Source organism: Betta splendens, chromosome 16 (assembly GCF_900634795.4).
Source record: "Betta splendens chromosome 16, fBetSpl5.4, whole genome shotgun sequence".
NCBI lineage: Eukaryota > Metazoa > Chordata > Actinopteri > Anabantiformes > Osphronemidae > Betta > Betta splendens.
Genome location: NC_040896.2, coordinates 9,989,955 through 10,011,389, shown reverse-complemented (window position 1 = coordinate 10,011,389; position 21,435 = coordinate 9,989,955). Strand labels below are relative to the sequence as shown.

At 44.4% G+C, this 21,435-nt stretch overlaps 1 protein-coding gene across 4 annotated transcripts; it reads left to right on the top strand.

The window, feature by feature from the left end:
* The first annotated feature begins 1,141 nt into the window (after positions 1-1,141).
* stk40 (serine/threonine kinase 40) lies at positions 1,142-16,700 on the top strand. Of its 4 annotated transcripts, none has more exons than XM_029129121.3 (11): positions 1,142-1,334; positions 4,602-4,728; positions 5,406-5,494; positions 6,084-6,227; positions 7,180-7,404; positions 7,725-7,777; positions 10,803-10,918; positions 12,100-12,244; positions 12,442-12,561; positions 12,805-12,889; positions 13,152-16,700. In XM_029129121.3, the coding sequence occupies exons 2-11, from the start codon at positions 4,611-4,613 to the stop codon at positions 13,368-13,370; spliced, it is 1,314 nt and encodes a 437-aa protein (XP_028984954.1). In that variant the 5' UTR covers positions 1,142-1,334; positions 4,602-4,610; the 3' UTR covers positions 13,371-16,700. The 4 variants fall into 4 exon arrangements, with proteins under 4 accessions (XP_028984954.1, XP_028984957.1, XP_028984955.1 ...); XM_029129124.3 differs by having other exon boundaries at positions 1,144-1,334; positions 5,409-5,494; XM_029129122.3 differs by having other exon boundaries at positions 1,150-1,291.
* Positions 16,701-21,435: the final 4,735 nt, after the last annotated feature.

The following is a 21,435-nucleotide window of genomic DNA, read 5'->3' as shown; positions in this document are numbered from 1 at the left end:
AAAACATGCCGAGACATTTCTCTGAATTGATTTGAGGCAGGAGGACTCTGGTGAGATCTTCCCAATAATCTTGGCAAAGAAGAGACAAAAACACTACATGTCCCGAGGCGCACAGCTTACCTGCAAAGCAAACAGAAACCACAGCTCACAGTAGTCACCCTGAAAGAAAATATTTAAAAAATATGTTTCACAAGTCACTCGGTTCACAAATTCATCAGGCTAGATTTTAACAGCATCAGCCATGTTTGTTTCACACATGCTATATGCGTTTAGAACAGCTGGTGAGCGTTAACTTGACTTTCCCTGTGCATGCTAAGAGCTGTGTTTCTCTCACAGAGCTTGCATTTGGAGTTATGATTCAGTTTCCTCTTTGAAGGCTGTGGGCAGGACACTGTAAAGCCACAGGCTGACAGGTTTCTTCATGTGGCCGGGGGCACATGCTATGCTGAGTCAAGGCAGGAAGGCTCGAAGAACCCACTGCCATTTCGATTGCCCTCTATGTGTCTGTCACACCTGCCTACTGGTTGGAAACTAGTAGCTGTGGGTGGAATTTAGGGTTAATGGAGCAGTCTAAATAGGGAACAGGTGGGCTTTACAAAATGTCTGTCAACGTCTTTCAAAAATGTGCTTGCTCAATAACCGTGTAGGAAAGTGAAGTAGTGTTCCCTACATCTCAGCTATAAAATAGAAGAAAGTGCATTCATCTGATTAATTTCTAACTGAATTCATTCATATTTATTTGCATGATTAATTTAATATTATAGTAGTTTGGTATTAGGTGGTAAATAAAATAAAAAAATACAAATTTCATGATCCGGTGGATTATCATAAAGCACTCAGTTATATAATTCAGGTAAGATGAAACATTATTACTTACTATTACTATGACTATGATATGATTACTGTGTATTCCACACTGACAATTGCAATGGAATTTGAGTTGATTCGTAATCATTATAAATTACAAAAATGTAAAGTGGCTAATGCTGCAACTTTGAACAACTTTTATGCAAAGAATTTCATCATCACTTCGCAATAATTACCAGCCAACTGACGCGTGCTACCATTGGTCGAGAGTAGCTGTCAATCATGCAACCGCGTGCGTCATTTCCGTTGTCAGGTGGCGCTGTTGCCGTGGAAAGATGCGATCAGCGATGAGCGGAGGCTTTTCCTTAATTGCTCATTTCGGTAACAGAGGCTAAAGCACCCGAAACCAACCGCCCGCAGCGACTCTCGTTCCAGCGAGAAGCTCCGCGTCTCCGCCACGGTTCACCGTCGACATGTCCATGTGGTGAGACGACGGCGCACACTTTACCCGGCGGTTTTGGCTCGAGGTAAGCGAGGCGGCGACTGCGCCGCTCTCCGGCGCCGCGGCTCGGCCGGACAGCTGGAACGTTACCCTGCCGCGTTTAAATGGCCTCCCGTCCCGTCCCGTCCCGTCCCGTCGAGCCTCCAGCTCGGCGCCGGCAGTCGCCTCCCGTCAGCAGATCTATTAAAAGCTCTGGCGCGTAGCGATACACTCACACGGAGCTAACGCGGCTAGCGGCTGCTGTGTGTAGTTGGCACCGCGAGCCCAACTCCGTCTTGTGGTGTGTGTCCCTTTGTGTGGCCGGTGTCTGAAGCTCCTCCGCCGTGGAAATTAGCCAGCTCCTATGTGGACTAGCGTTAGTTAAGCCGGGCTGTACGTGTCTTCACCATAAGCTGTAAGTTGTCCCCCCTCCTCTATTTGTGTAGCTAGCTGCCGAAACAGTGTGTGTTTAACGCCGTTCGACCGCCTCGGTCTGACGTGGTGCTCAGCGCACGCGAGGAAACGCGCCTCGGTGTCCGTGTTTTTAAACGTCTCCCGTCGGCCGCCGTGCGTCTGGCGTGGCCGAGGGCACACTTCCCCCCGCGGGCCACTCGAGTTCACAGTCCGTCCGTGGAACGGCTCTGCACGAGTTGCACGGCGCGACGTCGGCGCCGCGCTGCAGCCACGCGCCGCCGCGTGTCACGGCGATCGCCGCCGGAGCCGGGACTCGGTGTCCAGACCGTGTGGCCGCAAAATGGCACCGAGCCGTGTGTCACCGTGCGCGCGCGCGTGTGTGCGCGTTTGCAGTTATTTTGGTTAAGTGAGCGCGACCTTGTGCCCGAAGCGTCGCCGTGCAGTCAAGGGCGTTGTTATTGCAATCGCGTAGTAAACAGCTGGGTCTGAGTGAGAGCTAGCGCGAATGATTGGCATTTCAGTCAGGCAGCGCGAGCGACTGACGCGTTTGTGACCTTATCCCTTTGTCCTGACGTCTGCGTGTGATCTATTTGTGCACCTATTGATTTGGATCGTGCATTCAGGCCGCCTTTGTTTTGATTCCACCCGTGTTTACTACCTGCTTTCCTCTCATGATTTCTTGATGCCACCTAGATTTTGCAATTAAGTTGTTGCTGCAACGCCAGACGAGGAGCATGGAGTCTGGGTGGGTGGATCCTGAGACTCCTACGTGGTTGTTTTGTTCTGATGCTATTTAGGGAGCCCACATTTCTCGTGGGCACCGGCAGCGTGTCTCTCCTCCTTTTTCGTGTGATATGATTCAGAGGCTGTATCTGTTCCCGTCCTCCCTCTGGTCCAGTCAGAAGCAGAGGCAGTCTTGCTTGCCAGATCACTTGCTGTGCAGAGAGGCGCAGCAGTGTCAGAAAAGGATAGCTGTGTGCTGTCATCGCGATGATGTCATCGAGGTCACCGTGCATTCGTCGGTTGCACGGACCTTTTGCTTTTTTAAGTGTGCGTGGGGGTCAGCGCCATAGGGCCCGTGGCTGGTGTTTGCTAGATGGATTTATAGCCTTCAGTTGGGCTGATTTGTGTTTTACGGACGCTTCTATTAACGACTCATGTTGGTGTTATTAGTCTAAGGTACAAGATTTAAATGCAATGTAGCTGTTAATTTAAAAAAAGGCAAAGTGCGACCACAGATTAACTCGAAATGTAGGAAATGGTCCCAGGTTAAATTGTCATCTTATTCCAGCTGAGCTAAGCAATTTAAACTCTTCTGAACTGGGAGCAGTGTTGTGTCAGTTATCGTTGACCAGTAGATGAATTTAGTTATGTAAATGTCAGGGAATCTTGTGAATTGCAGCAGCTGATTGTCTGTTGCTTTGCAGGCTCAGGAGTACGTCGCTCTCTTACTATTGGCAGCGTGACTCGGTGTCACTCTGGCTTGTTCTGTAAATTAATCAGGGAAAAAAAACCCTCAGCTCATCAGACTCAGTGGGTGATGACTAGTGGAGATGGAGACAGATGGGCGAGAGACATGATGATGACACTGTCTGCTGTCTGGGATCACTAAAAGCCTCATGGAAGTGAGAATTCATATCAGCCCATACTGACTGCCAACTGTCCTGCCTCCTCTCTGCCCAAAAATGCCAACTGGCGAGTGGCGCACGATTAGTTTTGAAAGAGGAAGCTGGTGTAATTCATTACAAAAAAATCCTCTGGTTTGTTCCCCTTGTAAGACTGGTTACATATTTAAGGTTTCTGTCAGCTCTGCACTCGTTGTATAATTTGAAAATTATGACATGCTTTACATTTTATTTGCCTGAATTGACTCGCACGGTTCACCACCGTCAGTGACATTTTACCTTCATTTGTCACTGTTGTCTTTTTGTCTACTGAATTTCCGTGTTTTCACTCTAAGCTGTATGTGTACATGCTTGAGGCATATGTCACACTGTTGCTGATGTCGTCACTTGGACATTTAAGCGTTTCTGTCCAATGGCAAGGCAGGCCGACCGTAGCGTGAATCATTCCTGTCAGTTCGAGGCAGTACTTCCCTGTTACAGGAAAACAGATGAGGTTTCACCACATAGTAACTCGGTATCAGTAAACAAAGCATACCTCCTGCTCTCTGAATTCTGGGAGGTAGACCTGCTTTGGCAGGTAGTTGGTGTAATGACTATGTGAGTTATTTTGGCAGGTGAATCTTGTTCCTCATCATGGCGTTGGCTTTTCCAGATTAGTAGAACGCGCGTGTCCTCGCAGAGGAAGGTCTTCAAAGATAAGCCGACCGTGCAGATTTGCAGATAAAATGCTCAGATTAGAAGCGGAGGGATTTTCTGGACGCGTTTCTGCTGCAGCAGGAAAAGCTAAAATGTGATTTGTCATTCAGCGCTGTTATGTAAATAAAAAAAACTAAAATGAAAACCTTGCCACCCTCCGTGCATTAACATGTGAGAGTTGCCCATTTACATTGCAGATTGTGATTCATTCACGCTGCCTGTTGGGGAGATTGAAACTGAGGGTGTGACCCCAGACACCAGCAGCCATCATGGTGAATAGAGCTTTAATGGCCTTAAATTCACGCCGAGGTGTTGGTAAATGTGTGGGAGGGATATTTAAAACAGCCTGGGAGGAGCTGCCCTGAAGTTTACCTTTTCCACTCCACTTCACAGATTTTTCTTAGTTCGTCCGTGGATCTGCTGCTGAACCTCAGAGTACAGTCCTTATTTTACTCTTCGCAGGACTATTGTGTGCTTACAGATTTGTTTTTTCTGTCATCCTTGTGGTCACATGCATGCACTTACCCTTTAACTTGACTATCTTTATCCCTCACGTAATCTGATTTATTTTCCTGCAGAGCTCCAATATGTCCAAGCGGCGCTCGTCAGAGAGGGGGGCTGGAGAGACATCAGGCAGGGCCAGCAAGCTGCAGTGTCCTGGGATATCTGGCAGTAATGCCAAGAAAGCCGGCCCCTTCATCCTCGGTAAGGAAGCTACTACATATGTAGTAGAGTGATGTTTGCCAAAGGCCCAGAAATATGATGTGAATTCTGTGGCTGAGATAGCATCTAGTGTGCAGAAAATGTTTTGTGAGAGAGTTTCTTTTACGTTGTTTCCCTTAAGCCAGTTTGGAGGAAAGTGTAGAGTCTGTGCCTTATTTTATAACTGTTCTGTGCATTGCATCAGCCAAAGAAAGGTGCTTCCATTGTGGCACCTCCACATTTGTCTCAGGCGCGGGGGGGCTAGATTTTTGGGATTAACATTGCATTGAAAAAACAAAGCATTTTTCAGTTCTTGACAACTCTTAAACAGCACTAGCTCAGAACGATCACAGGTTGTCGGTGGTCAAAAAGGGGTATGTGTGTATGCACGCCTGAGACAAGAATGTCAAGAATTTTACTGATCCCCATGACATGGGCCAGAAAAGTCTAAGTCTATGTGGAAGCAGCTATTTTCTCCCTCTGGAAAATGTGTTTTTCTCCCATAGTCTGACTTCTGTGTTTTCTACTACTTAAAGCTACTATTTGCTGTACACAGTGCCAAAGAAAACATTGCACTTGGGGTGTTAATGGGCACATGCACGGCCTTTAATGAGTTGCAGTGAGAGCACAACTCCGGCATGAAGCCTGCCTTTTGGTCATGCAGATGTTCTTTATCCTAGCAGGGCCTCGCCTGGGCAACTCACCAGTGCCCAGCATCGTCCAGTGTCTGGCCAGGAAGGATAACACAGACGACTTCTATCAAATCAAAGTGAGTCTGCTCTGCTTGTCTGCATGTCCTCTTTTGATTGCTCACATTAAGCACATAGTCGTTATGGCAATACAAATGCAAAACAAAGCTTTTATGTCTCAGGAAACATCTGAACCTTTGACCTTTTTTTTGTTGGCATTCACTTTATGGCGTCCTGTTTCAGTCTGGTGCAAACAAACAAAAACGTAACCAGGCCATGAGTCTATTGGTGCCGTCTAATATCAGTTGCATGTGTAGAGGTGCTTCACAGGAGGAAAAGGAAAGGGAGGAATGTAGTGCCTAACCTGGAATGGTGGTTTTTAACCTTTTCACCCTGTATTCAGTCAGTTTCTGACACTGACACTGGGCCTGTCTACTACAAATTAGTTTGAGCTACTGTTGTAAAGCTACAGTTATTCTTTCCCATCCCCACTTTGAGAATAACAAATCTTTTTTAAATATTAATGTTTCTAAATGTAACTTGTTTCTTCAATTCATAAAAAAGTTAGAGTGCAGACAATTACCATACTAAATACTAAAAGCTCCCTCTTTGATGTCTGATCTTTGCGACCTTTAACGTTTGCTCTGTCTTTGTTTGTGGTTACGACAGATCCTGACACTGGAGGAGCGAGCTGATTCTGCTGGGGAAACGCAGGAGGAGAGGCAGGGAAAAATGCTGCTGCACACAGAATACTCCCTCCTTTCTCTGCTGCACAATCAGGATGGAGTGGTCCATCACCATGGCCTCTTTCAGGTACACGTCTGACAGTTCTATTGCGTTCAGGTATTGGAGGTGCATTGTGAGTCAGGCGTTTATTATAATAGGCAGTAAAGAAGAGTTCTGATTGTTATAATTTATGGGGTATTACTCACACTGTGTGGGTGCACAGTCTGTATAATTGAGAGATAAATATTCCACCATCACCATGGAGAAGTTTATTGGCTTTATATTCAGAGTTCAGATTACAGTAGAGTAAAGTTTGCAGTATGTTCAACAACCCTTGTTACGTTCTTTATCAGAGTTGGGCCATTAAACAGTGCATTATCTGTAGGTTTTTTTAAAGCTCTTTTCAATCACAGTGAGCCTTCACCCTCAACTGCCTCCTTTAACTTTGTTACTGCTCCATCTGCCTTCTCTCCCTCTTTCTGTTCTCCTTCTTCATCTGTCTTTCACATCCTGTCTGCTCCACTCTGTTGCTGTTCTCAGAATAGCAGCATCGAGCCATGAACCCTGATTTATTTAGGCCTGCTGTATTGATTCTGTTATTATAGTGCATCTCCACCGTGAGAGAACCAGTTAATAATGTAGGATGCTTCAAAAAAAAACTGACAACTTGATCTGGAGATCAATAACAAGTAGTGGCTCTGCTATAACTAGAGTTAGAAGAAGATGAATGACATTCGTAATTTGTCCTCCACCACCCAGCGTTCAGGAATAGATGGCTATTTCACATCAGATACATGCTACGCAGGCTGATTGATCACCTCCGCTCTGCTTGAATCTGTGTGTTCTGTGGTGAATGAATCAACAGTATCAGCTGGTATATTACAGGAATCCATTCAGTTTGATGCATTCATGGATGCCTCAGGTTGTATTGATTAGCCTCAGTTGGAGAGTGCTTCTGCAAAATATCAGCAGCCCACTCCGCTTATAACAAAAGTGCTTTCCGGTTGAGCATCTATCACATCTCTCTGTTGTTCTCCAGGATCGGGCCTATGAGATAGTGGAGGACATGGAGGCCAACAAAGTACACAAGATGAAGAAGCGGATCTGCCTCGTGCTGGACTGCCTATGTGCCCATGATTTCAGTGACAAGACTGCAGATCTAATAAACCTTCAGCATTATGTGATTAAAGAGAAACGACTGAGCGAGCGCGAGGCCATTGTCATCTTTTATGATGTAGTGCATGTGGTGGAGGCCCTTCATAAGGTGAGTCAGGACTATTGTTATTACCATTAAATAATAATGTATTGTAAATATGTAAATAAGTATTACCATTAAATCAAAGTTTTTTTTTTTTTTAATGCATTGAGGGAAGAAAGCTTAAATTCTTTAATATAGTTTTGTTTTGTTTTTTTGTTTTTAAACTGGAGGGGGAATTGCTTTTCTTGTTAGTTGTACATCCTTTCTGATTACTCATTTCCCATGCTTGCCTGCCACTCCCAGAAACAGACTGATTGTTTTGATACCAGTGATTCACTCGCACAATATATGACGAAACTTCTCTTCCCTTTTTTTCATGCATGCAGAAAAACATTGTGCACAGAGACCTCAAACTGGGAAACATGGTGCTGAACAAACGGTAAGATGAAACCCGTTCAGGCTGTCAGCCATATTAGTTGGCTGGCTTAAACCTTGTATTGTATGGTGGGAATGTCATTTAAGCCTGCCAGTAAACCATTCTGCATGAGAGGCCTTAGCAAGGCCTGGCACCCCGGTATCCAGTGTGTGTTTGGCTCTAAACTCAAGCAGGGGTCACATTCTCAGACTGAGAGTGAGACCAGTTGGCAGAAGCTAAAGCCCTGCTCTGCTCTGACGCAGGGGCCATGACTGTGGTTACTTTAGGCTAGTGTTCGATTCACTGTACTTTTTGGAAATACTATTTGGAAACCATGAGCTGTGTGCAAAATACATGAAAGAATTTACTTTTGCTCTTGCTCTTCTCTGCGGGGGTGTTTGTGTCGTGACTCTGAGCAGTATTTCATAGTGCACAGGACCATGGTTAGTGCGCCTCAGGTCACAGAAACCTGCGTGGTAGAAAAATATTCATCTGCAAAGCCGTCTTCCAATACTGCAAGTTTCCACGCAGCAGAGATTTTTGGATTATGTTTGACATTCTCTTAAAGATTAGCCAGACTGTTTATATAGAAGTAATGACTCAGAGTTTTAACTACCAGTACCAAATGTGTTGCCTATTTGCATTGCATATAGCTGAGCTTTACCAAATTTGTCCCACATACTGTTCAGTCAGAGAAGTCACATTCTCTGGGTATGACCACCTGCGGCGGCAGTGGAGGTGGTGGTGGGGGGTTACAGGGAGCGGAGCAGACAAGCGAAACACTTCGCTCCAGCTGCAGACAATGGAGAGGCCTGCCAAAGGCCCCATAGCTCCAAGCTGACTCACAGCACAGCGCATGACACACACATACATAAATGCATATATACAGACCCTTCACTTGTCTGTTCTGCTTTTACTGTCCGTTTGGTTTACAGTGCACTCATTATTCTTTAGTTTTCCGCACTTCTCTCCAGTTTTGTGCATCACACTTACTCATATTGTTCTGTCGCTCTACCCTGGAATTGTATGAATGTACAGCCACTAAGCAGGTGGCCAGTTCACATGCAGGCCAACTCCAAAATCTCCTCTTATCCCCTGCAGCTGATTGTCACCAATGCCACCAGCAAGCTCAGCGTTTTATGCAGGGATGGTGCCATCTTCTCTCTCAAAGCTGGCTGTTCTTAAAGCAGGATGTCAGAAATCGATGTTCAGAGTTCTTACTGGGGAACATTGCCTTTTAATACACTCTTGTTAAGTATTAGTTGTGTTCTGTTCTCTTGGTGCATCCCTGTTGATTAACATAAGCATTCTGTGGTCTGACAAATTACTTCTAATGGCTGAAAACTGGTGAAGAAAGCATAAACGTAATTAAAGGGTTCCTTTTATTAAAGTCCTAATGGCAATAGATGAGCAGTGTCCATAATGTCATAATACATTTAATGGGAAAAACCTAAATTTGCTGATCTGTGTAGTTTAACTTCTTCTTTTTGTCCATCAGCTGTTATATTTTCAGCTTAATATTAGAGGCGGCTGTTTGGGTTTATGGTTTCCTGACTTCCATGGAATCCTATGACCAGGAAGTAGGGATGGTGTGTTTTTAGTCTCTAGGGACCCTGCCTCATGAGGGAAACATGCAATTTCATTTACCCAATCTCTGGCGCGAGAATAGAAGCCTGGGTCGTGACGGACACACACAAAGGGACTGACTCAGGCATAAAGGAAGCTTTTATATTGAGTATCCTTGAAGCATTGCACTTGGTTTCCGTGGCTTAACACTGCACAGATTGCAAGGCCACTCCATAGTTCTACAGACTGGAGCTGGAGAAGGGTTGTGTTACACAAGGAACAGGGATTTTAATGGCCTGAAATTTTTTAGGGGGCGACTGGAAATGGAGCATTTGGTAGAAAAGTCGGTGTTTGACAGGAATTGACTCCAGATGCTGTAATAGGAGCAGCGAGTGTGTTAGATGGAGCATGGTGTGAAAGTGAGAGAGAATAAGGGAAGCTGTTGACCTCAGGCTTTTTAGAAAGCGGATGTGGGTGAGGAGCGTGATCCAGAGAGGACCCAGGCTCTAGACCGTGGCTGCTTTAGTGTGCACTCGTGCTTATGAATGTATATTCATGTGCATGTTCACAATGGGAGTAGTTGTGTGGGTGCACATGAAGTTGCACGTTTGTGTACATATTTTAAATGTTACTGTGCTTTATATACTCCCCGGCCAGCCCATCACTGTGCAGGCTTAGTCATCAAGACGATTATACCAAAGCCACAAGTTGACTCATATGTTTGTCAGTGTGCAGCTTTATCTGTTCCTTTTTTCTGCTAAATGAACACAGAGGTATAAACTGGTCCACACTCCTGCTTTTACACTCCAGGATTCACGCCACTACATGCAAACTGAATTCTCCCTCAATGCTGAAACACCTGTGGCAAATGCTGCATTGTTTTAACAGAAACTGTAATAAGCACACATGGCTTCTGAACCAATGGTTCATCTCAGACTTTACTACTAGTATGTTCTTGCAAGATGTAAATAACAGCAAACATGGAGTTGGGGGAAAAGATCATTTTAAAGACTTGTATCTTTAGTAAACCTTTGTCCGTGACGCTATAGAGTTCTAGAGGTTGAGGTATTCGTGAGAGTATGCTCATCATGTGGACCGAAGTAAACTATTTAATAAAAACGTGAGAAGAAAAACTTTTTTTTTTTTTGCACTGGGTGTGCAAAAGCAGTCATGAGATACTGCTGTGTTTTTATGGTCTAGTGAACCATGAGATTACTAAAACAACACTGCATGTTAGCAAGTGACTCTGACTCTGTCGGCCTGTGTTTACTTCGTGCTTTGGGCAGTGAGCACACTGTGTATCACTAAACCTACATTTGTTATGATGAGTGAGGCTGTTTTTCCATTACTTTTACAATGTTTCATCAAGTTTGGCTGGAAAACTCACCTGTTTTTAGAGAACATTTGTTTGAATTTGATGCAAATATTGATTAAGAATGATTTCATATTTCCCCTGCCTTTGCATATTTGTGTTCGCTTACAGGACTCACAGAATCACCATTACCAACTTCTGCCTGGGAAAACACCTGGTGAGTGAGGACGACCTGCTGAAAGACCAGAGAGGAAGTCCAGCCTACATCAGCCCTGACGTGCTAAGTAGTAAGTAGACCACATTGTGTTCTTTTCAATGGATAATCGGCAAAGCCGGTGCTTCTGACATAATGTGATTGCATCAGAGTCCTGTTTGTGCAGGTGTGAAAATGCTTTTTGCTCTATTCACTGTTAAGCACAATAGTCCACCGTGTTTCCCAGAATGCCACTTCTTGCCACAACAGTGACTCATGCTGATCTGGGTCCGGGTCAGTTTATGGACTTCTTTTTGAAGGACATTGCAAAATGCTATTCAGTCAGTCTTGCGTTTGATATTCCTGTTATTAAGCAATAAAGGAAGAGGGTATGTTGCAACCGCGGCCTGATGAATGCTAGGAATAGCTGTGTTCTTTCTTTCTTTGTGTAATCGCTGTGATGTTGCATTTTCTCGTGGCATGTGTTTGCAGAGGAAGTGACTTTGCTCTTTGTGTAAAACATCTTCTTTGTCAGAGAAAATAACGGAAATCCATTGTTGAACTTCACTGTTCTGCTTTGACAAAGCAAGTCTGCAGTCTTGTTTGCACATGCACTTTCATCTTGTCCTGTACATTTAATAACGGAATTACATAACCCCAATCTGGACAGAACAAAAGTCAGGAGGTTCATTTTGAACAGGTTTTGAACGCAACAGTTCACCTGAACTGTTAGGCTGAACCGTGTGTGGTTCAGCCTAACGTGACAGGCACACAATTAAACAGAGCTTCAGTGACTCACACACTGATGACTCACTGGAGGGAAACTACTCCCATCTACCCCTTCCCCTCCCCTCCCCATCCCCCGCCTGTGTGTCTGTGTGTGTCACAAGCTTTAACATAATTGCCTGCTGCCGTTGCTGCCGCCTGCCTGCCTGTCTGCAACAACACTGCCTATGGTCATGCACGACCATGATGCTCCACCCTCAGCAGCTTCACTTTATTAATCACTAATCCACAGCTGATTCAGTGGCTCTGTGTTAATTATAGAAACAGTCCTCTCAGTCCTGGAGATTTCCAGGAATCACGGTGGATGTGAAGTCGTGGTTTGTGTTTGCTCATTAATCATTATCATCCTGGTAACTTGACAGGATTCAAACCTGTTGATGGTTAATCACCCCTGAGTCAAACAAGGCAAAGACTGTGGTTTCTTCACCCTCTGCCTATTGACTGTGTGATGTCAATCACAAACCCTGGTGCTCTCTCCCTGATGCGCAGGTCGGCCGTACCGTGGTAAACCCAGTGACATGTGGGCTCTTGGCGTGGTGCTGTTTACCATGCTGTATGGCCAGTTCCCCTTCTATGACAGCATACCTCAAGAGCTCTTCCGCAAGATCAAGGCTGCTGAGTACTCCATCCCCGAGTGAGCATTTGTCCTATCTATGTAACACTTGATGTATTATATGCCATACATTTATGGTAAAATGCAGCACAGAACACAAACAAAAGAATTTCTGTTATTTCAAAGAACTTAACACAATTTAATATTAAATATGTACTTGAAGCAAAGGTTTTGCCTGTAAAGTGAATCTTTCTTTCCTTGTCATTACTTAAACACAGGGACGGTCGTGTATCTGAGAACACTGTGTGCCTGATCCGAAAGCTGCTGGTGCTGGACCCTCAGCTAAGGCTGACTGCAGGAGAGGTGCTGGAGTCTCTCAGTGTCATCATTGCCTCGTGGTAATTGCTCCATCTTCTGGCTTTGAAAAGAACTGCAAAAAATATGTTGGGAGAGATTGAATGTTGGGAATGAGCGACTATACATTACAAATCAGTGTGTGCCAAAAAAAGTCTGTACGCACATGTTTTTTTTTTATCTGTTTGTTGTGGTTTATTGCTGGCCATGGCTCGATTCTGATGAGACGTTTTAAGATGGCCATCTTGTTTTTAATCATCATACTCCTTGGGTTTTTCTAAACGCAGGCAGTCTGTGTCATCGTTGAGTGGCCCTCTGCAGGTGGTGCCAGATATTGACGACCAGATCAATCACCCAGAACATCTGCAGGAGGTAAATGAATAGAGAAACAGTGACACAAGAGGCTGAAAATTTTGCTGGACAAAACCAGAGTGTAAAGCATAGTTGGAGACTTTATGGTGAATTATATAAAAGTGCAATTATGTGCACTTGTGGATTAATCACCATTTTATGCAGGTTTGCATTACATTTGCATTGTGTCTTTGCAACACGTACACCATATATATATATATATATTTTTTTTTCTAGCCCACACGTTGCAGCACACTCAACAGAATATTTGTGTTTTCCTCAGGCGAAGGCAATAGAAGAGTCATCACAGTACGAGTTTGAGAACTACATGCGCCAGCAGCTCCTGTTGGCTGAAGAGAAGAACACTATCCATGAAGCCAAGAGCTTCCTTGCAAAGCGCCAGTTTGGCAGCATCCCCCCCGTAAGGCGCTTGGGCCACGATGCCCAACCAGTCAGCCCACTGGATGCCGCCATCCTGGCACAACGTTTCCTCCGGAAGTAGTCCTCAAACGCTGTCTCAGCCTCTCTGGGCTCCCTCCGGACACCTGTGGAGTCCAGAGGGGATGAAACAAGATAAACTGCTCGCACAAATGGTGCCTGGTCTGAACCCGCGTACAGATGGCACCATGCATAGATGAACTGCAGGCCGGCTCGGCAGAATAGACATGAGGGAGGCACCAGAATAAACTGCCAAGCCAGAACTTAAGTCTTCGTGTCTGGATATAGAAAGGCCTGGAGCAAGATGTGACCAGGTCATCCACAGTGGCATCTCACTGTGCAACCACACAGTCACACAGGGGTTTCACACAAGGCTCTGCCTGGAATGTTGAAGAGACTTTTATCCTCATATTCCTCCTCCTCCTGTTGAGAATCCCTACTGTAACACTTTCACATTTCTGGATACCCTGAGCAAAACGGGGCCAGAACCATGTAGCAGCCCTTCTCTTCCTGGTGGTCAATGGTGTTGCCTAAAGTAAGATAACCTTATGACAGATGCCACTCACCTATACCTCCATTCCACCCCTTCACTCTTTCTTCTTCTATTTCCCTGTGTTAAAATGATCCAGTCTGGTCCTGTATGTAACTTGGACTTCAAATCAATCTACCTCTCTGTCTCTCTTCTCTGTTGGTAAACCATGCTCACTGTTCTGAGACAAGGGATTGTAACAATGGAGTCTTGATGCCACCAGTGACATAAAGCATTAATGTTTTCTGTCAGAGAAACCTTTTAAAGTGGTTTCAAAAATCTGAATAAGCTTTTATCATACTTACCTGAATAAGTAGCATTTGATCCCTACTTCTGCATTGAAGATATTAGATATCGAAGTTGTCTACAAGCTTTCTTTGATATTTGCAGAATAGGTTGTTTCCTGCTTTTGCTCATCCCTGTGCTAATCTTTTAGCGTCTAGGCAGCTAGTGTGAGGTACCTGGAAGTCACAAAGCCAAGACCTGAATAGGGGAACAGCTGTTGGATCCTCCCTGCCAAGGCATATCGATGGCTTCCTCAGTGCTAATATAGTTCAGATCAGGCACTGTTACATTTCTCTTGCCAAAAATCATGTCTTAAAGTTACTCTTAGCCAAGGAAACTGGTACCTGCGGCCTCGTTCAGAATCAATGGCTTCCAGGTATTCCAACCTCCCTGTTTTCCTTCATCAGGACAGATTGTGGGACAAGTGTTTTTCAGTACGAATGTGAACTGTCCTTCTATGCTTTAATATATCGCGTGTGTGTGTGTGTGTGTGTGTGTGTGTGTGTGTGTGTGTGTGTGTGTGTGTGTGTGTGTGTGTGTGTGTGTGTGTGTGTGTGTGTGTGTGTGTGTGTGTGTGTGTGTGTGTGTGTGTGTGTGTGTGTGTGTGTGTGTGTGTGTGGCCACACGAAGTGAGTCTGCAGAGCCGTCGAGCCGATGACCTTTGACGGCCTCAGACCCTTTAAGCTAGCCTCCAGTCTGCGTTCTGTTAATGGCCTGCCGCTATGGCAGACACTGTGAAAACCATAGCAGGCTTTGCTAAGACTTGCCATGGAACTAATGTCTTAGCAATTGCCAATATTGGAAAATATCACATATCTATTGCCATTCTGAAGCCCTCTCTAGCTCAACTTGTAAATGCTTGTATTTTCTCACCATATATAGGCTCTCTGAGGGACTAGCCAGTGTCTGGTAATTGATACTGTAATATTTCATATAGAAATGACATTACAGACTCTGGGTTTTGGGTTTAGTTGCTGGGTCCTTTTTTGCGGTTTTACTCTTCCTTTTTTTTCTTTTTTTTTTTTAAATCATGAAATATTTCTACAAACCTTGGCAAAGCTACTAACCAGTGACTGTTAAGCATCTGTACACTGCAACTTGCCTTTGCTTACTGGTATCTGCTCTTATTTATATTCAAACTGATTGCATGGATATAGGCTCTGGAATACTTTCAAATATTTCTTTCTCTTTTGTTTGTAATTAGATGTTGATTTATTTATTCTCTTGTGTATATCCCAACCCCCGCACACACCACTGGGACTTGTATCACCGGCATTGATCATAGTCCATCAGATAATTTCCCTCTAGAGACTAAATGCAGCTTTAAGAAATGTTCCCTTAGCAGATGGAATATGTTAAAATTTGATCCTTTTAGCCACATCTGTCGATAAGTAGCATAGCATGTTTTTGTTTTCCTTTTCTCTTGCCATTTTGCCACATCCCCTGTGGTGTAAGCTACACTAATATTGAGACTGACTTTTGCATAGTTCTATTTTTTACACGATCCCGAATGCTCGCGCCTGATCTGGATTTGCGGGAGGGGTTTTCTTAGTGCTCTCTTCATTTTTCTACCATCACCCCCAAACCCTCCCTCACAAGGCCGCGCTGTCTGGTCAGTATGTAAATAATGTTACCATCACGACTGCGCCAGTCACATTGTACGTAGTTCACCCAGTGAGACACCAGCTCTTGCTTCAACACATACCAACTGACATGCGTTATGGGCCACGTTGGCCGGCAACCACCACATCAGGAGGCTAAAATAATACGTGAGAGCCGTCTGCTTTCTCCCACCTCAATGTGAATTCTGTAGGTATGCAGCAGTATTGTAGTAGTCTAGGTTGTTGACCAGATAAGGGTGTTGTGTTCACCCTAAGTGCTGACATGAAGTGATTGTCTTTGGGAAGTGTCTTGCTCCATCTTCCATGGCACCGGCTAGTGAACTAGAGGTTAAAAACATATTGACGTAGATGCTAATGCCCCCCCTCCACACACACACATATCTAAAAGTGTTAGTTTCACTTTTCTAGATGGTGGATTGTACCACATTCAATGTTTGTTTTGCAGAACTGTATTGGTAGGATGGAATGTGAACAGAAATGCATGGAAATAGTGTGAGGGTAAATTCTGTGTAAAACGTGACTGTTGCATGATTTTGAACTCACATGGTGTGTCAGAGCAACTGAGAGGGTTGAAGAAATAGTCCCTTTTTTTTAGAACTCAAAGTAAAGTTGAAAGCAAGAATTAGTCACCCCTAATTGGATGTATAGTACAATTTTACTGGCTTTCTATATATTCAGTTTTTATAATTTTTTTGTTCAGGTTCAAACGTTATGAAGTATATAGCTGATTATTACTGACGGTTTCAACTGGAAACTTGGTGTAGGATATGAAATGTGGTGCGGTGTAGTTTTAAACCCAATGGGATAATGTGTTAAAGCTGCTTGGTCGAACATGGGCATCTAGATACAGACAACTGCGTAATTGTACAGATGAGAAATGTTTGTATAAAAAACATATTTTTCTACATCAGATCTCTACATGCATGTCAGCAATAAACTTTGATATGGAAACATTTAACATCTTTTTAAGTTGTTGCACTTCCTCTCATAACCACTAGGTGGAACACTTCTTCAAATTATAAAGGTAATGTCAGCAGCAGGAGCTATTTTATGTTCTTGGTAATTGGAGGACATTTCACTGAATCTTTCTCATCTATTTCTCTGCCAGTTGTGAACACTGCAATCGAAGTACGGTTGTATTTCTGTTGCATGCATCTGCCTTTACGGACCTGTTAGGGTAAAAACTGTAAAGAGGAAACAGAATCTAGAATAATCATCCCTCCATAACACTTTAAATCACCTCAGTCCAGCAGTGGTTCCGGTCCAGATGGAGGTGGACCTGCTCAAACTGGAAGTTTCTTGCTGACATTGACTCTCAAGTTTTCCCCTGTTCGCTGACTCAACTCAAGCTTTCCACATAGAAACAGTGTCCTCTGAGCAGAGCATTGGTTCATGCCTGACAAACACCAGTATACCTGAAAGTCAGGTCATGTTATCTACTCAACTTTCAGCATGTACGTTTTTAGCAAATGCAAAATTGCTGTGCAACCTCAAAGAAGAATAGCTGAGTTGTGAGTAACCGTTTCCACCCTTCTGAGACGTGAGAGCATGTCGAGCCTGGCAGAAAAAAGATCTCCGGGGTCAGTTGCACAGATGCTCTGTCCCCATAAATTCCAAGCAGCTGTCCTAGAGGAGGGCGAACTTGGAGCCGTGTGCCTCGTACTGAGAATTACTCCAAGTCGACGTCAGACATTTGGGATCTTCTTGCTTAATTACCTTAGAGAGTATTGCGTATTCAATTTGACTGGGAAAAAAGTGGGCTTCATCCAGCTGGACATGGATGATGAAGGAAAAATACACATCCACATTTCCAGATGCGTGCGTGTAGCAGTATTGTTACAGCTTGGTGCGTGTACTTCTCTGGTAGCAGTATATTTAATCATTAAAAATGTATTTGCAAGAGCTGATTTAAGTGCACAGCTGCAGCTGCTTTGCCATTCTGTTTATGTGTCTCCAGCTGTGTCCAGCATGCTGAGGCTTTACGACCTCTCCTGACATAGGCCAACAAGAAATACAAAGCCAAACTAATTCTGTATTAAAAAATGTCTAGTCAGATGATGGTTCAAAGTGTTGGACAGTCAGATTCCACCGCAGGGTCAGATTTAAAGAATGATATCCAGTATGTGTCCTTTTTGAATTGACAGACATTCCCATTTGTTTCCACTCTGATGCCTAGAAGACTTAAAGCAGATCAAATTAGGGGCCTTGTGATTTCTACTGCAGACACGTTGAACTGTTGTAAGTTCATTTCTGCTGGCGAGCTGTCACGAAGCGCAAACATGCACAAGGTCCCCATATGAGCGGCGATGAGGGGAAGCAGCTGCCGAAGGTCCTCGCTCGTCTTAAACCACTTGTCTCGTGTGTGAGCGTTGTTAAAACGCAACTGGAAACGCTGCACTGACAAACGCACAGCGAGCAATTAATGCGATCACAAAAGCGTGTCAGTCCTGTAAAATGCCTGATATTGTAGTTCTGCTCTTGTTCTCATTTATTTTGCAGCTCAGCTAATTGTTGTCACATGCTGCCATGTTTTCACACTGATGCTCATTGACTTTGAGACCAGACTTGTGAAACTGGAATCAGGGGGTTGGCCTATAGCCGCTACGCTAGGCGTTGTCAATTATAACCCCCAAAGCACTAATTGGCGTCCTTGGGTACGTGTTACAATCAATGACAACAGTGACCTTTTGGGCTTTGAAATGTTAATTACCATTAGCTTTTTAGCAGCTGGCCAGCAGTTTTAACCAGCATGCATATGCTAAGCTAATGGTCTCTTGGTTCGAGTGAGTTTTAGTTTAGCAAATGGGGAAACTGCTAGCGTTCAGGTTAGCTATCTTACAATAGTTGGAGCTGATTAGCGTCTAGGCTAAACTAAGATAAGATAACTGTTAATCTGACAGAGGCTTTTAACCTCATGAAATTGCTGTTTGATTCATTTTTGACATATAATTTAATTTATTTATTTATTTCAAAACAAAGAAGAAAAAAAGAAATCTGTAAAATTTTGAAGCAACTGATGGTCAGTTTAGTGATGGATTTTAATTTATGGCTGACATACTGGTTTTTATGATCTAATCCTCTATACAGGTATAAAGATTCAATTACCATCATCTCTAAATTAGACCAACTGATTACGTCTGTTATTCTAGTCTTGAAATCATTTGGTTCTACATACATCTCATCCTGATGGCCTTGATTTGGGAAGGGATTATTTGCAAATCTTCACGTGAACGCAGGCCGTAACCCTTTTTACATACAATTACTTGAAACCCGTGGCCGTCGAGCAGCGGATTGTTCCCAGCTGCTCCGCGACCTTGTCCTGCTCCGCGACTCTGCTTCTTGTCTCTTCTGGCAGTAACGGCTCGGGACGTTCATCCGTCCTGTAATCAGTCTCGAATGTTTGACGCGATGCAGACGGCTCGTCGTGGTCCATCCAGACCTCGCATGTTGTGTCTACACATGGCTTCACTCCTCGTTGGGAAACAAGGCACTGCTGCTCAAATCTCCAGAGAAGAATGAGAAGAACCAGACCAGCTCTTCTTCATCTGTGTCGCCTTTTGTGCCTTTGGGTGTTTTTAATAACTCTTCCCACTTCACCATTATCTGACTGTATCCCCTATTGTTCTTCTGCCTTTCTTCACCTCCTCCGCTCATCCATCAGGTGAAAACTGGGAAATCTGAAATGGCGCAAGCGGGGAGTGTGTCATTTTCAAACCGGCCGCTAACACTGAACATGTGAGCGACCCCGTCAACCAGTGCCCTGTCAACACCAGCGCAGCACCGCGAGGCCCACGACGAGCTGTGTGTTAGAAATGGGAATATTCCATATTTGTAAGGCAGCTACTGTATTTCCACGGGACGTCTCTGCTCAGCTACATCCACTCATTATTGTTAAAACCCTGCCGTATACGCTGATGTTTGTTGCCAAGCTGTTTGCAGCACGTTGAACCACAAACAGGTGGCATCAATAAAACAGGCACTGAATTAATTTGTCGGCAATACACTTGTAATGCAAGCGGTCCCTGAGAGAAGGCCTTTGCAGTGAATCATAGGAGGAAACAAAATACATGATGTGTGTCAGGTATTTTGAATCTTACTGGAAGCAGCTGTAGCCTATGAAAACAATGTGTTTAAGTTCCCATGTATGTTTATTCATTTGTTAGTTAAGTTTATTCAAATGCTTGTCAAGCTGTAACCTAAAGAAAACTCTATCATATCATATTCCTTATATATGGTGGTGATATGTGTGGATTTACATGGGAAAAACAAGATTCCAGGCTTCTGGCGCTGTGGCATCCAGAGACCCATCTGTGTGTGTGCGGCTCTGTGTCTGGACTCACGCCGCATTCAACCAGATAGAAACAGCACAGACGCTTTATTAAATCTGCTGCCGGTTTGACACACAAACACAAAACACTTCAGACTTATAGAAAATAAGAGGCACCAATGACCAGATTCCATGTCTTTCGTAAGTGGGAGAAAGCTCCACACAGGGAACTCTACATCAGAAGTGCAAGGGTTAAACCATTAGCGAGACACAGACAGCTGTTGACCAGAACACATTCTCTGAGCAGGTCTTCATTCGCCTCAGGCTGTAGTTTGACTTTTATTCCCTTTCTTCATTTCGTCTGCTGAGAATCTGGGGCTTTTCAGCGCTTCACGCCTCCAACAGGTGCTGAGCAGCTCAATCGTTTACTGAAATCAGGGGATTTCGCGTGACAGACGACAATGAGGAGGAGGCACATAAAAACCCACCAGTGAAACCACAAGGCTCATGGTTTTGCCAGTAAACTCACCAGATTTACCAAAACGCTGAATAAAGTCTGCCTCTCGCATCCTCCCCCGCTTCTCGAGCGCCTCCCACTCCCTCATCCTGAATCTGTTGGCGCTTGGATTTCCTCTCGTGCGCCTTCGAAAGCAAGTCGTGGAGTGGGGGCGGTCGAAACTTGTCTCTTTCTTTAAATATTTCCTCCAATCGGAGACTCAAGTTGGGTTCAATATTGGAAAGCTTTTTACCAAGACTTAGAGAAAAGCAAAGGATGAGTGTGAGAGTGAGTCTGTGAGAAAGCGAGCGAACTGTGAGACGTCATTTATATAATAACAATAATTATTATTATTATCTTCATCTTCATCTTCTCAAAGTGATTTACTGAAGGCTAATTGTTTTAGTTTTGTTTCATTTTGACCATGTACCTTCACTATGAAAGTCCCCACACTCTGTTTATATGTGATCAACGTATGAAAGAATTTCAGTTTGTGGCAACACTTGATATGATCCTTTAATTCAAGCCTTCCAGCTTTGTCAATATTTAATTGAGGGCATCCTTTTATCCTTGATTTTGTATGGGGACTTTTACTCTCAGCCGCTGGATTCTGCCGCTACACACCGTTTCACTCTGAGGATCACAACCGAAGAGCAGGAGGCAGCAGCCCTGGATGTGTTTCCCTGTGAGGCGTCGGTGAGGGACAGAAAACCCACGGCGCTGCAGCCGGTCATCGCCTTTAACTGGCTGCTGGGGTCGGCTCCCGCTCAGTCGGGGTGAAGTGGGTGCCGCGCGGTTCCTATAGCAGGCAGTGGGTGAGAAGCATTCGTATAGGCAGTAATGCTTGCGGTCGCGTCCTCAACCTCAATGAGGCGAGGGCGGAGTGGCGCTTGCTGCAACCAAAGCAGGGTTTCCCAACCAGCGCGGGAC